Source organism: Lutjanus erythropterus, chromosome 20 (assembly GCF_056507025.1).
Source record: "Lutjanus erythropterus isolate fLutEry1 chromosome 20, fLutEry1.hap2, whole genome shotgun sequence".
Classification (NCBI taxonomy): Eukaryota; Metazoa; Chordata; class Actinopteri; order Lutjaniformes; family Lutjanidae; genus Lutjanus; species Lutjanus erythropterus.
In genome coordinates this window covers 13,809,565-13,822,791 of record NC_139336.1, presented here as the reverse complement: position 1 = coordinate 13,822,791, position 13,227 = coordinate 13,809,565, and the positions used below count along the sequence as shown (strand labels likewise).

At 36.8% G+C, this 13,227-nt stretch overlaps 1 protein-coding gene across 1 annotated transcript; it reads left to right on the top strand.

Moving 5' to 3' along the window:
* The first annotated feature begins 65 nt into the window (after window positions 1-65).
* On the top strand, window positions 66-5,906 carry LOC146308235 (uncharacterized). Its single transcript, XM_084746607.1, has 4 exons — window positions 66-223; window positions 2,539-2,935; window positions 4,586-4,655; window positions 5,381-5,906. Exons 2-3 carry the CDS (start codon window positions 2,646-2,648, stop codon window positions 4,626-4,628), a joined length of 333 nt encoding a protein of 110 aa, XP_084602733.1. The 5' UTR covers window positions 66-223; window positions 2,539-2,645; the 3' UTR covers window positions 4,629-4,655; window positions 5,381-5,906.
* Window positions 5,907-13,227: the final 7,321 nt, after the last annotated feature.

Below are 13,227 nucleotides of genomic sequence, written 5' to 3'. Positions count from 1 at the left end.
GCAGAGGGAGGAGGTGACTTATGTGTATGTGTGCGTTGATGGGGAAAAAAACACCCAGGCAGGTATTCACAGGTCTCGCCTTTCTTCCTCTTCCCTCCCTCCTATTGTTATAGATTCCCTCACTGAAACAGGAACTTCAAATTCTTTTCAAAGGACCGTAAGCGCACACAGATACCTGGACAACCTTATAACAGAAATCTAAACTCAACAGCCAGCACGCCAGGTCTGCGGTTTCTCTTTTGTGAGTAAATGTTTTTGATTTTTTTCACAGTTGGATGTGTTGCTGTGCTATTTTACCTTCCTATAGAATCTGTGTATGTCGGTGGGAAACCTGACTGACAAGATGCTTTAGGAGTAAGATAAGATTTTGACACTGTCACCGCTACTTATCTATCATAATACCTGCCACATTGTACAGTTTTAGATAATGGCCAGTCTTATCTCGTAGATCTCAGTGACTTTTCCACACCAGTGTATTTATGATATAGGAGGCTGTGAACATTTGGTCTAGCAGTCAACTAAGTCCGTCTTGAGTACAACGTGCTCCTGGTTTTATTCATGTGTTGAGAATGTAAAAATAAACAAGAAAGATATAGATAATGAAGGTATATTAATATTATTTTATCCTACTATTTTTTTTACAGTGCTTTAGGTTCTGTTGAATCATACTGTGTCCTTTAACATAGATGTATTTGATCAAACTAGTCTCAGGGTAAACCTGCTGTTGATGATGAAACGCCTAGAGGAAAGGTACTTCCTTGTGTTTCTGAATAACTGTAGAATAACTGCAAAGAAAAGTCGCATCGTGTCTTAAGGCAGTATGTTTCTTACACTGCTGTATGCTTGCAGTTAGGCTGTTATGTACATTTGGTCATTTGTTTGTGATGTTTGTGATTTAAAAGTAAAATATGTTTGAGGGCGGGATGCTACACAACAAGCAGCTCACAGTCTCATACTGTGCGACAAGGTGTCATATTTTCATTCAATATCGAGTTTTGTTTTGTTTTTCGCTGTTGTTCATGTACATAGAAATGTATGTGTGTGTGTATGAAATGCGTAAACAAACTTTTGTGGTATGTTTTGGGGAATTATATCACATTTTATCAATTTGACAGAGAGAAAACTTGTATCGTATTATTTACGGTGCACAATGCCTGCAGTTCTGTCATTTCTGTCAGCACCCTGGGGGCAGCACAGTCAAGTCAGTTTTATTTGTATAATGCAAATCATAGCAAGTTATTTCAGGGCACTTTTTATACCGAGCAGCTCTAGATCCAACAGAGACCCAATAGTTCTCATTAAGAGCAAACACTCAACAACAGGAGAAAGGAAAATTAAAAAAAATTAACTAACTAACTTACTATTCACTTACATTGTTTGGGAGGTTCTACAACGCTGTAGCAGTGTTTTGTCAACTTAAAAACTAAACCTGACCTTCAGTCGGTGTGAGTCTCATCCTTGAAAGCAGTTTCCACAAGAGCCGTCCAACCAAGCCAAGACAATGCGGCAAAAGTTGAGCCACTAACTGGAGTTCTGCACAGGTACAGTTTTGCAAAATCTGTACCTGCAAATCTAAGTGCCAGACCCAACCCACTGTCCGCAATTATCTCTGTGAAATCCAGGCTCACCTGGAACCATTAACATAAGTCACGCAACCAGTCATTAAACACGCATAGGCTTACACAGTCTGTGTATTCTGTGTGTTCCCTCGGTGACGATGTCGGTGGCTTGCAGCATCAAAAGCTAATAATTTTTGGCACTTCTTATAAGTGGAAAAGTTGCTGGCAAAGTTATTTTTTACCAAATTTCTCCCAAGTGCTCTACAATTTGGTATTCTCCACTGGCTATTTTCGCCTTTATGTCATTAAATGTAGCGAGCAGCTAACATACATTGCTATTTGATCGAATAATGATGTTCTGTTGTTTGGCCGGATGTGGTGTCAAAGCTTGTGTCCTGTCCTTTCACAGTAAAATCCTGGTGGCTGATTAACTTGATATTTTTAGTGGATTTAAATTTTAAAATACCGCACAATTATTTTAATTTCTGATTTCTCCACGGAGACAGAAATATATTATTGTATTGTATGTGTTATATTATTGTTCGCACTTGCTCCCTGCCCATAGTTATTTTATTTTCACCTGTGAAATTTACATAAATATACATTTTTACTCTTTACAGAACTTTTTTTGAGAGTCCAGGCCTCTGCGACTATCACAGTGAGTGCTTACTGTGTGCTGTCTGATAACATGTGCCCAACCAACCAAGCATTAGAGGCTTTTTGCAGAATGTTTGCAATGTTCATTTTCACTCCATGTTGGAAGAGTTCAATGGTTGCTTCAGTATGTGCAAAGAAAAGTGATAAACTCAATGTTATGATCAGTTCTGCTTCATTCTGTCAGTGCATCAGATTACGGATTTGTAACAGAACTTTATTTAGAGTTGAACAGATTTAAAGGAGGACAGCTAAATCAGACCTCAGCACATTCATTAGACAAGCCTCTGTGCTTCTCTGTCATGTTTCCTTTATTGTGTTTCAGGGTGTGGCTTCCTTCCATTCATCTCTCTCCTCTCCTGTTCTCCTTTCACTTGTCACTCCCTCTCTCAATGGTCCACCCTGTCTCCCCTGCCCTCCACTGCTTCCTCTATGATGTCCACCTCTGTCCCTCCTCCTCAGCCAAGAGGCATGGATTTCAGCCTGCCCACATGTGGAGAGACTCAATGCAACAGCCATGGGAAATGTGTGGTACCTCCTGGTGGCGGCGGCGATATGGTGTGTGACTGCGAGCTCGGGTACCGGGGCACATCCTGCGAGGACACTGTCAACGGGGCATTAAGTGTGCCGCTGACCCTGAGTGTGCTGGCTGTCATCATCGGGTTGCTGATCATGGCTTTCATCCTCGCCAAACTGAGGCAGAGGCAGAAGAAGAAGCGCAGGTACTGAAACATCTCAGGGGTGTCTTTCTGTTTAAAGTTTTTTCCATTTGTTCTTCTTGAGGGGAAACTGCATATTTGCTTTACGAGGGAAATGAGAAGGCTGACATTTAAAAAAAACTTGAGTCAGGATGTTGTTAGCCTAGCTTAGCACACTGACTGGAAACAGAGGGAAACTGTTAGCCTGGATGGGACATGAAAAAACAATCTCTAAAGCTCTAAAGTAGTTGAACTAAAGTCATCAAGAACCCAATGTTTTAATTATTTTTCTCACTCTCCCAGGAGTGTGACGTTTTGGTTTTGATTGACAGCTTGTGTACTGAGTAACTTAATTAGGTAAAGGCAGTAAAAATAGTTCATAATATTATCATTTCATTTCTACTGTAGCTGTAGTGTCATGAGTAGAATTCTAATTTGAGTTTGACTGAAATCTTCACTCAAACTGAGTTGTAAAACTGACTGCATGTGCTTATAGGTGGAACAACAGCTGGGCGAGAATGTGCCTCAATATACAAATGAATGTGTGAGGCGGCCTGCTTTGGTGCGAATTTGTGCCTGCACAGTAAAATATTATAAATAAATATTGAGTTTTAGTTTTTTGTTTCTATATCAAAGAGGATGCAGTGGGGCACCATCATGCAGAAAGATGTGATACATGGTGGAACTGTTTCAATCTCTTTTAGTTTCAAAGATTAAAATTTGTAATTGGAAGTCCACCACTGAAGCAAGGCTTATTTCCTCCGATCCAGTCTTTATGCTAAATGAAGCTAAGTACATCCTGATCCCTGCACTATGCTTAAGACATGAGTTTGATAATGATCATTTCAAATCACTCTCGAAAAGAAAACTTTTTCCTAATTCTCACTGTCTTTGAACTCTTTCAGGAAGTGTCAAACTTGTTTCTTTTTTTTTTTGTGAGAAGGAGAAGATCAGGATAATTAGTATGAGCGATAGTCACCTTGGCCAAATATATTAGATTTGTGTACATGGATACAAATCAATTTTTTTTGTGTGTGACACTTTACACACACCTTTACAACCGTTGTTATCATTCTGGGGTCAAGTTAGAAATAAAAAATATACGTCTGCCTACACTTTCAAAATAAAGGTCTTGGGGAGGTTTATGTATCAACATTACCTGGTTGGGTGTAGCAAAAGATTATAGTTTGTGTTAAAATAAGTAATTCCTTCAAACAATCAACACTGACTGTTGGTTGGAATCAAACCCTGGTCTCCTGTATGAAGTCCTGTGTTTAACCCAGTCATCCACTCATCCATATCCCTACACAGACTGTTTTGCTCTTTATATAATGCACTATATTATTTTAAAGTTGTGCTGACATTCACAAAAAATATTGACGATTTGAGTCCATGGTCCAAAGTGTTGTGATACTGGGCTATATCACTATGTTTACATTTCTAAGTATGTCCTCACTTATGAATGATGTGGGTTTTATCATGTAACTGAAAATGATGGAGCTGCTCAAAAACTGCTCGAAGTGAATGTTTGGAAATGTGTGAACAGCAGTTGTGGTCTTACACGAACAAGTATGTTCACCTGTTGTACGTTCACAGTCATTAGAATACCAACTTCATCTACATAACATGAGAAAATGTTGACAAATTAATTGCGCTTTTGTCTGTTTTCGACAGGAAACGTCTGGCAGAAAAACATGGCTACAACGTTGCTGTGTAATGCGACTAAAACTCCATCATGTCTGAGGTAAGCTTTCAGCTATTCAATACATTCATCTCCAGAATGGTTTCAGTTTCAGAGACAGAGCTAGGAATCAGATGTAGATATCTGTCTAAAGTATGGTCATTTCATTTCACTATTGAATATTTAAAAGAAACATTTCTTCACCCCAAATAAATTACAACACCTCATAACAAACTCCTGGAATTAAGATACTTACCTTGTGGAGTTTTCTTGTTAACGAACAGAAGTTATGTTTACATAACAGTGTTTCTCACCAATATGCTTTGTTTGCAACCTTGAAGTCTAAAATACATGTTAAACTGCATTTCCTTCCAGAAAAATTTGCAAAGCAACTTTTAAAATATTTTAATTTCTGCATTGTTTACATTCATGTTCATCTGTTAGCTGTCTACTTCTTCTTTACTTTGTTTATACTGTGTTTGTGTGCATGTTACCACCAACTGTCTGTATAATGGTAACATGCACATTGCACAGCCTACATGTACACATTCAATCAAGATTTAAAATGGTAAAAAACAAAAAAAAGAAACAAACCAAAATGGGACCTCCCTCTTTAAAAAAAATAGCTCCATAGCACTACTAGTGGTAAAAACTCCACAGTGCACATGTAACTCACAGATTACTGTCACCTTTAATATGTGTTTAAAGGTGGAGGCCAGAAACGTTTTTGCCACCATAATTAAAGATACTGAAATAATAAAGAAAAATAATCACTGTCTCTTGTCCAGGTCAGCCATGAGGTTGTGGCCAGTGACACTACTGAGCCTCCATTCTCCTGCACCAAGCTTTTATTCAAAGAAAATCAGATCTACTATTACTGTGGCTGTCGCTCTACAACTGTGATCATCCCAAGAACTCAAACTGATGAACTGAGCTTTAACAAGCTTCACAGTGACACAACTTCTGCAGTAATGATGTTTTTCATATTTCATCTGACAATGGAAAAATACAACCCCAAGCACATGATTCATCGAGGACAAATAGTATCCATGTATCAAGCTGTTGATTTAGACAGCCAGTAGATGACTGAGGCACACAGTCACATGTAGGTAAGGTGGATCTGGACCATTCAGTCTTTCCATGAAGAACACAGCAGAGACTTAAAGCTGATGTTGCCATAAAACATCTGTGCTGTTTGCCAACTTTACAACAGCATACATTTAAAATAACAAGTTTTTACAGAAAATTCAAATGTGAAAAACATTAGTTTGGGAATGAAATTACGTCACTGCATTTATTTGCTTATTAGCGCAATAAAAAGTGTATTGTGCACCGTATTTAGCTCTAGTTTTGAACTTGCAATGCAACTGCAATTCACTTTTTTGCTGTAATATTTATGGTGTTATTTATAGAACTGTAATGAGTGATTGTGGTTTTGGTGTTGTGGGAATGATTTCTGACTGTCCACACACTGAATGAATTGAACTGACTGACTGAATTTGTGCAGAAATGGCTTTTATGGACTAAATGCTGCACTGAAGATGATGTTGTTGAATGCACAGTGAGAAGTTTCAGGATCTGTCTAATACTCCTGATCGAAATCCACTTCCTTCATGTATGCAAAACCTTGTTTCCATATAAGCTGACTGTGTCCTCTAACACTGGTTACATTCAGCAAAATAATGCAAATGCTCATTTAAATACAGAGAAAGCAGACTGATGGTGTGTGTGATGCTCTTATACATGAAGGAGTGACTTTAGATGTTGAAAACTGAAAGTGGAAAATTTCAGGTGTCTCCAAAGGAATGTATTTCATACAGGGTAAGCCATTTTAACCAGATTTGATTTGTCATTACCTTTTGATGAGGACAGAATACAGATATCCCTCATGCTTTTACTTTTATATCTGCTTTTAGCCTCTTGTGATATTTTTGTTGTGTTGTGTTTGTTCAGGTTGTTCAGTCATTCTTTATCTCCTCCGTCTGTCAGAATAAAAACAGAAAGGTCCTGAGAGAAGGCAAAGACAGATGATACAGATTTTAAGTTCGCAAAAGCAGTTGCGTCTCTAGGTTTCCTCTCATTTTGCACTTTGTTTCACGCTCACTGTGTCTATGTGCTCGTAAAATAGGCCCTGTGATCTCTGAATCTCAGTTTGCAGATTGTTTTCAGAAATAAACATCTGTACCTGTGCTCTCACAGTCAAAGCTGGACAGTGGTCCTCCTGCAAGATTTACTGAGTAATCAAGTTACTCCCAGGAGTAGCCAGTGTTAAGTGTTTTTTTGTTTTTGTTTTTTTTGCTGTATCATCTGTTCAAGTTGTACATTATTGACTGAATAACTTTATTTTATATATCTTTTTTATAACTAACGATAACCACAAACATTAGCAGGATACATTTTTTATAATCTTGTCTTCCTCTCTGTATATGATTATGTTTATGCTTATGTGATGATTGCACAATAATTCATGTAATCAGATCATATCGTTGTTTAATGACAGAGAGTGTTGGGCAAGTGAGGATGCACGTGCATTTTTGTATATAAACTGATTCTAAATGGGTGTACACTTGTTTGTTGTTGCCTGTAGGAACTGATGGATCAGGGTGAAAAAAAAAACTACAAATGTACATCTTAAATAATACATTTTTGCTCACCAAGTCCTTGATATTGAGTCTAATCTGGCACTTACAGTAAAATGAAATAGTCCATAATAATAAACATCCTTTACAACTGCAGGGGTGTTGAAAGAAAATTTGTTCATCCTCATCATTGTTCCATATTTGTAAAGCTAGTTAGTGAGCTGACATAAAACGGGTTGCAAGAAGTTGAAAAAAAAAAAATTATCTTAACATAGCATTAGTTGCTAGAAAATGTTAGGCACCAATCAGCAGTTGTATTTTCAACAACAGACTAAAATAAACAGTACATGCTATTTAAAGAGAAAAATCAAGCCAAAAGGCAATTATCAGTCTGACTTGTATGTTAAATTGTTCTGTGCCGTGTATGACAGGAGAAGAATGTAAAAATGAAGCAGAACAGGATCTGGGAAGGTGTGCACATACGTTTTAGTTTCGGCTGTTTGACATAGTTTATTCTCAGGGGGGAAAAGTGCTTTGTAGTGTCTTGGTCACAGTAATTGTAAAGCCACAAAATGTCATGATTAGTCAATTAATATATATTGTTTCACAGGAGCAACTATATTTAAATAACATTGTGAAATGACTACAGTGCCATTACTACATGTATGCTTTTTTTTTACTGTCTGTATTGTATTGTGTGTTCACCAGCTTTCAAATAAAATGTAGAAAACCCCAGCAGATCAATGCTCTGTATATAACCACTGTATAAGTGCCACATATTCATTTAAATAAAGTTGGTTATTGACATGATGAAGTTTTGTTTCTTTTGATTTTGCAGGTTATTGCAAGAAAAGTAAAGATTTTTCTTTTTATTATGAATTATTTGCAGATTTTTAAGATTTTACATTGGTGATAAGGCCAGAACAGTTACTGCACTCTATTTCAATAGGGTAGACTTGGGACGGTTGCAATATGCTCAGTTAGACCGTCTCCCCACCTGGAAGACAGAGGACACTTTCACCATCTGCTGCTGCATTTATTGAAAAAGAAATTGTTTTGGAAGGAAGGAGGGCTTTTTTTTTTTTTAAATGAGCTGTATTTCTTCATCCTGTCCTGACCTTTTTTTTAATGAATTAATTAAAACTTACTTAGTTTGGACATTATTTTGTTGACTCCTAAGTTTCATGTTTATCATGTGTCTCGCTAGCACATGATGTTCTGTCATGGCTGATATAAGGTGAAGATGGTTGCAAAATGTTGTTAATAAATATTACAAAATAAATAAATAATACTATAATATTACTGTAAAACAATGCACGTGTTTATTGAAACAAAGAGCAGAAGTTAATTTGTGAGATTTACTGTATTTTTACATTTTGATTGTGTTGCAACTGTCTCCAGGAATGGGGTCAGTTGCAACATCTGACTTCTTCCATTCTAATAAATATTGTGAACAATATGGCATGTATGTAATCATCTTTAAACGGTATGGGTAATTAGCAGACAGATGTAAGTTTAATTAATTAAGATTTGCTTTGCTTATTGCAAATAGTGTCTGAGAAACTGAGACAACAGTAAAAAAAAAAAAAAAAAAAAAAACAAGTCTCCCCCTTTGTATCAGTTCACTATCAGTTTATCACTGTTTACACTAGCTACTGTTTACAGTTATGCTAGCTGCTAATAATGATAATAATAATAATAATAATAATAATAATAATAATAATAATAATAATAATAATAATAATAATAATAATAATAACAATAATGATAATAATAATAATAATAATAATAATAATAATACGGCAATAGCAATAGTCTAGACTGTAAAGGAATGGGTTTGTCCCTTTAAAATCATTACTATGTTGTTCTTACACACAGCTGTAGGGTATCAGTGTGTATCAACACTGACAACACAGCTGTCAGTCTGTGTGTGTTATGCACCAAAACATACAGCTGCCTGTCTAAACTCTTTCTGGGATCTGGTGACATGATAGTATCAACTTCATGTTTACTAAACTTAACAGGAACCAGGACTGCAGTGACTGATCTGCAGTCACGTAGACTGATGAGCTAACAGTCTTTGTTAAGTGAGAAAACTGTGTCTATGACAACAAGGAACAGGAAGGATCTGCTATGAGGGCGACACTGTCATCACCTGCTTTCATATTAATGAGCAAACTTTGCATGTTTGATTTACAGAATAATTACAATATTTACAACATATTACATTTATAATGGTAGGGGGTTTTTAGCCATTGGGAGCACTAGCTGCCTGTGAAAAGACCTGTGCGATGTCTTCTGTAGCTTGTGTGGAAATTAACCTGGGTGATGTCACCAGGGGTATCTCAGCTTGGGTTTACAGAGAACAGATTTTTAGAAGAAACCAGGCTTTACAAAATGAGCCAGTGGGATTTGGATGTGGGCATTTAAAAATGAGTATCTACTGTAAAGATGCTAATGGCTGCATTATGAGAAATGTAGGATCCAGCATTTCTGGAGTTGGACCCACAACTAAAAGTCAGGATATTTCAGCCTTTGACGCACCAACATGCTCTTAAATCATTTGTTTTTTTCTGCTCTCACTTTGTCTCCCTCTCCTCAGACAGACACACATTTTAACTATATATTAAGTGTAATTGCACTTTATGGTTACAGACTCTCCACCTCACTACACCCATATTTTCAGTGTTTCATTCATTTGAAAAAAATAAACAAAACACACAATAAACAGAGTAAAGTTAAAATTAATTTGACTGATAGTGTTAGTTTTTTTTCCAATTTTTTATAGCTATGGTAGTATAACAATAATATGAATTTGTTTGCCATGGTGATCATTTTGTGAATATCCGATTTTATAACAACCCTTGACAGTATCTCACATTTTCTTGTGCTGGATTTTAAACCAGGATCACTGTCTAATCCTGGCGTCTTTCTCATCAGTTACAGTAGGACATATTTGTAATGTTTTAATCCAAAGCATTATGCAGATTAAAGAGTGTGGTCATTTAAAGTTTTGGGAATGAACCTGGGAAAGTGTAGCTTTTTGTGGCTGGACAGACACGAGGAGAATGCTTCCTGGCAACACAGGAGGTTAAGACTATAAATAAAGCTGACATTTTTTTGTCACACCCAAAACTCAGCATCCAACCTCACCCCACCTATCTTTGACCGTCATTGAATGAGTCAGCAGTGCCAAAGTGGCAATGTTTTGGACGGTGGTGTGAAAACGTGTTATAAGAAGCCAGTAAATACACCATTTTGTCTTTTTGTGTTTGTCATTGTTATCATGAGAGTGAATATTAACAATACCTGGTTTACTGACATGATTTCTCCTGCACTTATGGGAATTAAGTCAAACTGACGTAATAAGAATAATCCTCATGTCGTATTGAATGAATAAGACATAATCTGTTTCACATGACCATATAATGCATTGTATTTGTTCCTGTCTTCAAAAAGAAGTGTCAGAGCCCTGCAGCATCCTAACCACAGAACACATTCTTCTATCTTCCAGTAGAGAAGATACTCAGTCACCTGAGGCTACATCGTCTATTAGCCTACAGAACTACACAAGCTCCTTTACTATCAGCACTCTTACTTATTAAAATTCAGCCACAAGAGTTCTGACCAAAACCAAAAGCAAAGCCCACATCACCCCAGTTCTTAAATCTGTATACTGGTTGCCAGTAAGTGAAAGAATTGATTATTACTTATTTATAAATCCTGGCGCGGTCTGTGAAATATGGCTGATATGTTTGAGCAATATAACCCTGCAGGACCTCTCAGATCAGGGCCAGAGGACTGCTGGTGGAGCCCAGGGCCAAATCTAGACAAGGAGAAGCAGCTTTTAGTCATTATGTAGCACAGCGCTGGAAAAAGCGACCTGATGATTTTAAGAATGTTCCTAACATTGCAGCTTTTAAGTCCAGACTGAAAACATTATTGTTCTCAAGCACTTTCAGCTAAATGTAAACCCAAGGTCTTATCAATGTATTATCATTATCATTATTATGATTATTTATTTCAATTTTATTTTTTAATTCTATTTCTGTATATACTTGCCTCTTTTAACTCTCACGCAGTGCATGCTGGTAAGTCTGTGCTGATGGTGTTTCTTTAGAAACTTAACTTAATGAGTTAATTGAAATCTGTACAGAAAATTTATTTAACTCATCTAATCAAGTCAAAAGATATCATGTTGGAAGAACACGTCTTTATAACTTCTGAAGTATTTTGAAAATACTGGAAATTTTAAGTTTAATGAACTTGAGTAAATAAAACTTGTATATTTGCCTTAAGTTAATGAGAAAAAAATGGTTGATTCCACTACCACAACCAAATACTCTCAGCATGGTGGCCTACAGTATTTCTACTTGAAAAGCTGAAGCGGAAGAGCATGAAACCTGCTAACCTTTGCTTTAAAAAGTGCCTTGTTGTACATATAACTCATACATGGCTGTCTTGATATTCCAGTCAACAGGTCCTGCAGGGAGAACAACATTGTGATTTCTGGGAGGACAATTTAACTACAAAAGATTTAGGAGGAGCTTTAGAGGGACAGCAGTTCACTACAGTGCCGCCTTGTTTGAGATGTTAGGCCAGTTTAAACAGAAGAGGTAATGTTGTCAGACAAGATGCATAAAGAAACCAAACTCTCAGACCGGTCAGGCAACATTGTCTGTATACTTAAGACAAGCAGGGTGACAAAGAGAGAAAAATACTTCTGTTAAATGTAGCCTGTTTGTATGAGTGTTTGAATAGTGTCCATAATGACTCCTGTACTTTCTTTCTTAGTTGCATGCTTTTATCTTGCTTTTTTCAGTCTTGTTGAATTTAGGACTACATTATCATCATAACCACAGCTATTTCCAGCTATTTCTTGCACTTGCCTCCAACCAAGTAAAACAAAAAGCGGAAAGGGATTCAGTCAGAAACACATTTAATTTACAGCACTTGTATCACAGAGCAATTAGAAAAATATTAATCAGCTCAGGATGCTCTTTTCGACAGGTGGCCTGTTGTCCTACGGGGGTCGGCCGTAATTGTGTAAGTGCATAAGATTAAAGTATTTACATAAAAATAGAGAAAAGAAGAAAATGATTCATGCAGAAAATACAAAAGTTTCTTTAAAGACAACTATTTACAAATGGAGTTTAGCATCATTTGCAGAATGTAAAAGGCAGCCAGTAAACTTCATCTCAATATAATTTTTCTTCAAAGCAATGTAAGTTTTCTTTTTATGCTTCACTGTTACAGTAATACTCTTCATTTTCCATAACTGCACTGTAGGCATACACCTGTCATGTGTTATAATGATGTCAGCATTAATCATAACCCAGTTAATAAGTCTCATCAAGCCACACGCCACAAGTCACTCATACATCATTTAACACTATTATATATGTTTGCCTTCAAGTATGAAACACTGTAATACTCAACCAGGTGTTTAACTGAAGTGATTCGGCTTCACTTAAAGGATCAGTGTGTAGGATTTAGAGGCATCTAATGGTGGGCTCGCAGATTGCAAACACCTCATCTCTCCCTCCCATCGAGCATGTAGGAGAAATTACAGTGGCTGAGAAATGTGTGAAAAACACAAAAGTCTATCTACAGCCAGCGTTTGGTTTGTCTGTTCTGGGCCACTGTAGAAATATGGCAGTGTAACATGGCAGCCACAGTGGAAGAGGACCTGCTGGGTATCAGGCATAATAAAAAAAAAAAGTTCATTTCAGTTGCACCAGGGAAACAATCTGCATGAGCAATTTTTTTTTTTACATCTTTTGAGTTTCCCACATGTCCCAGAGACTTTACATTACGGGCTCTTGGACAGTTTTATAAATATAAATATATATCACAGTTCACCATGTTTGCAGTTCGAGGTGTCCTGTCAATAGTTTTACAGATGTCCCTTTAATCTTACACACTGAACCTTTAATAGTGAGTTTACAGTAATTTCATAATATTTAAGGTTTTTATTTCCTTATGGGCTCATAATAATTCCACACCACTCAACAATGAGTGCACGGTGACTTTAAGGTACTTCACTCACTATGTAC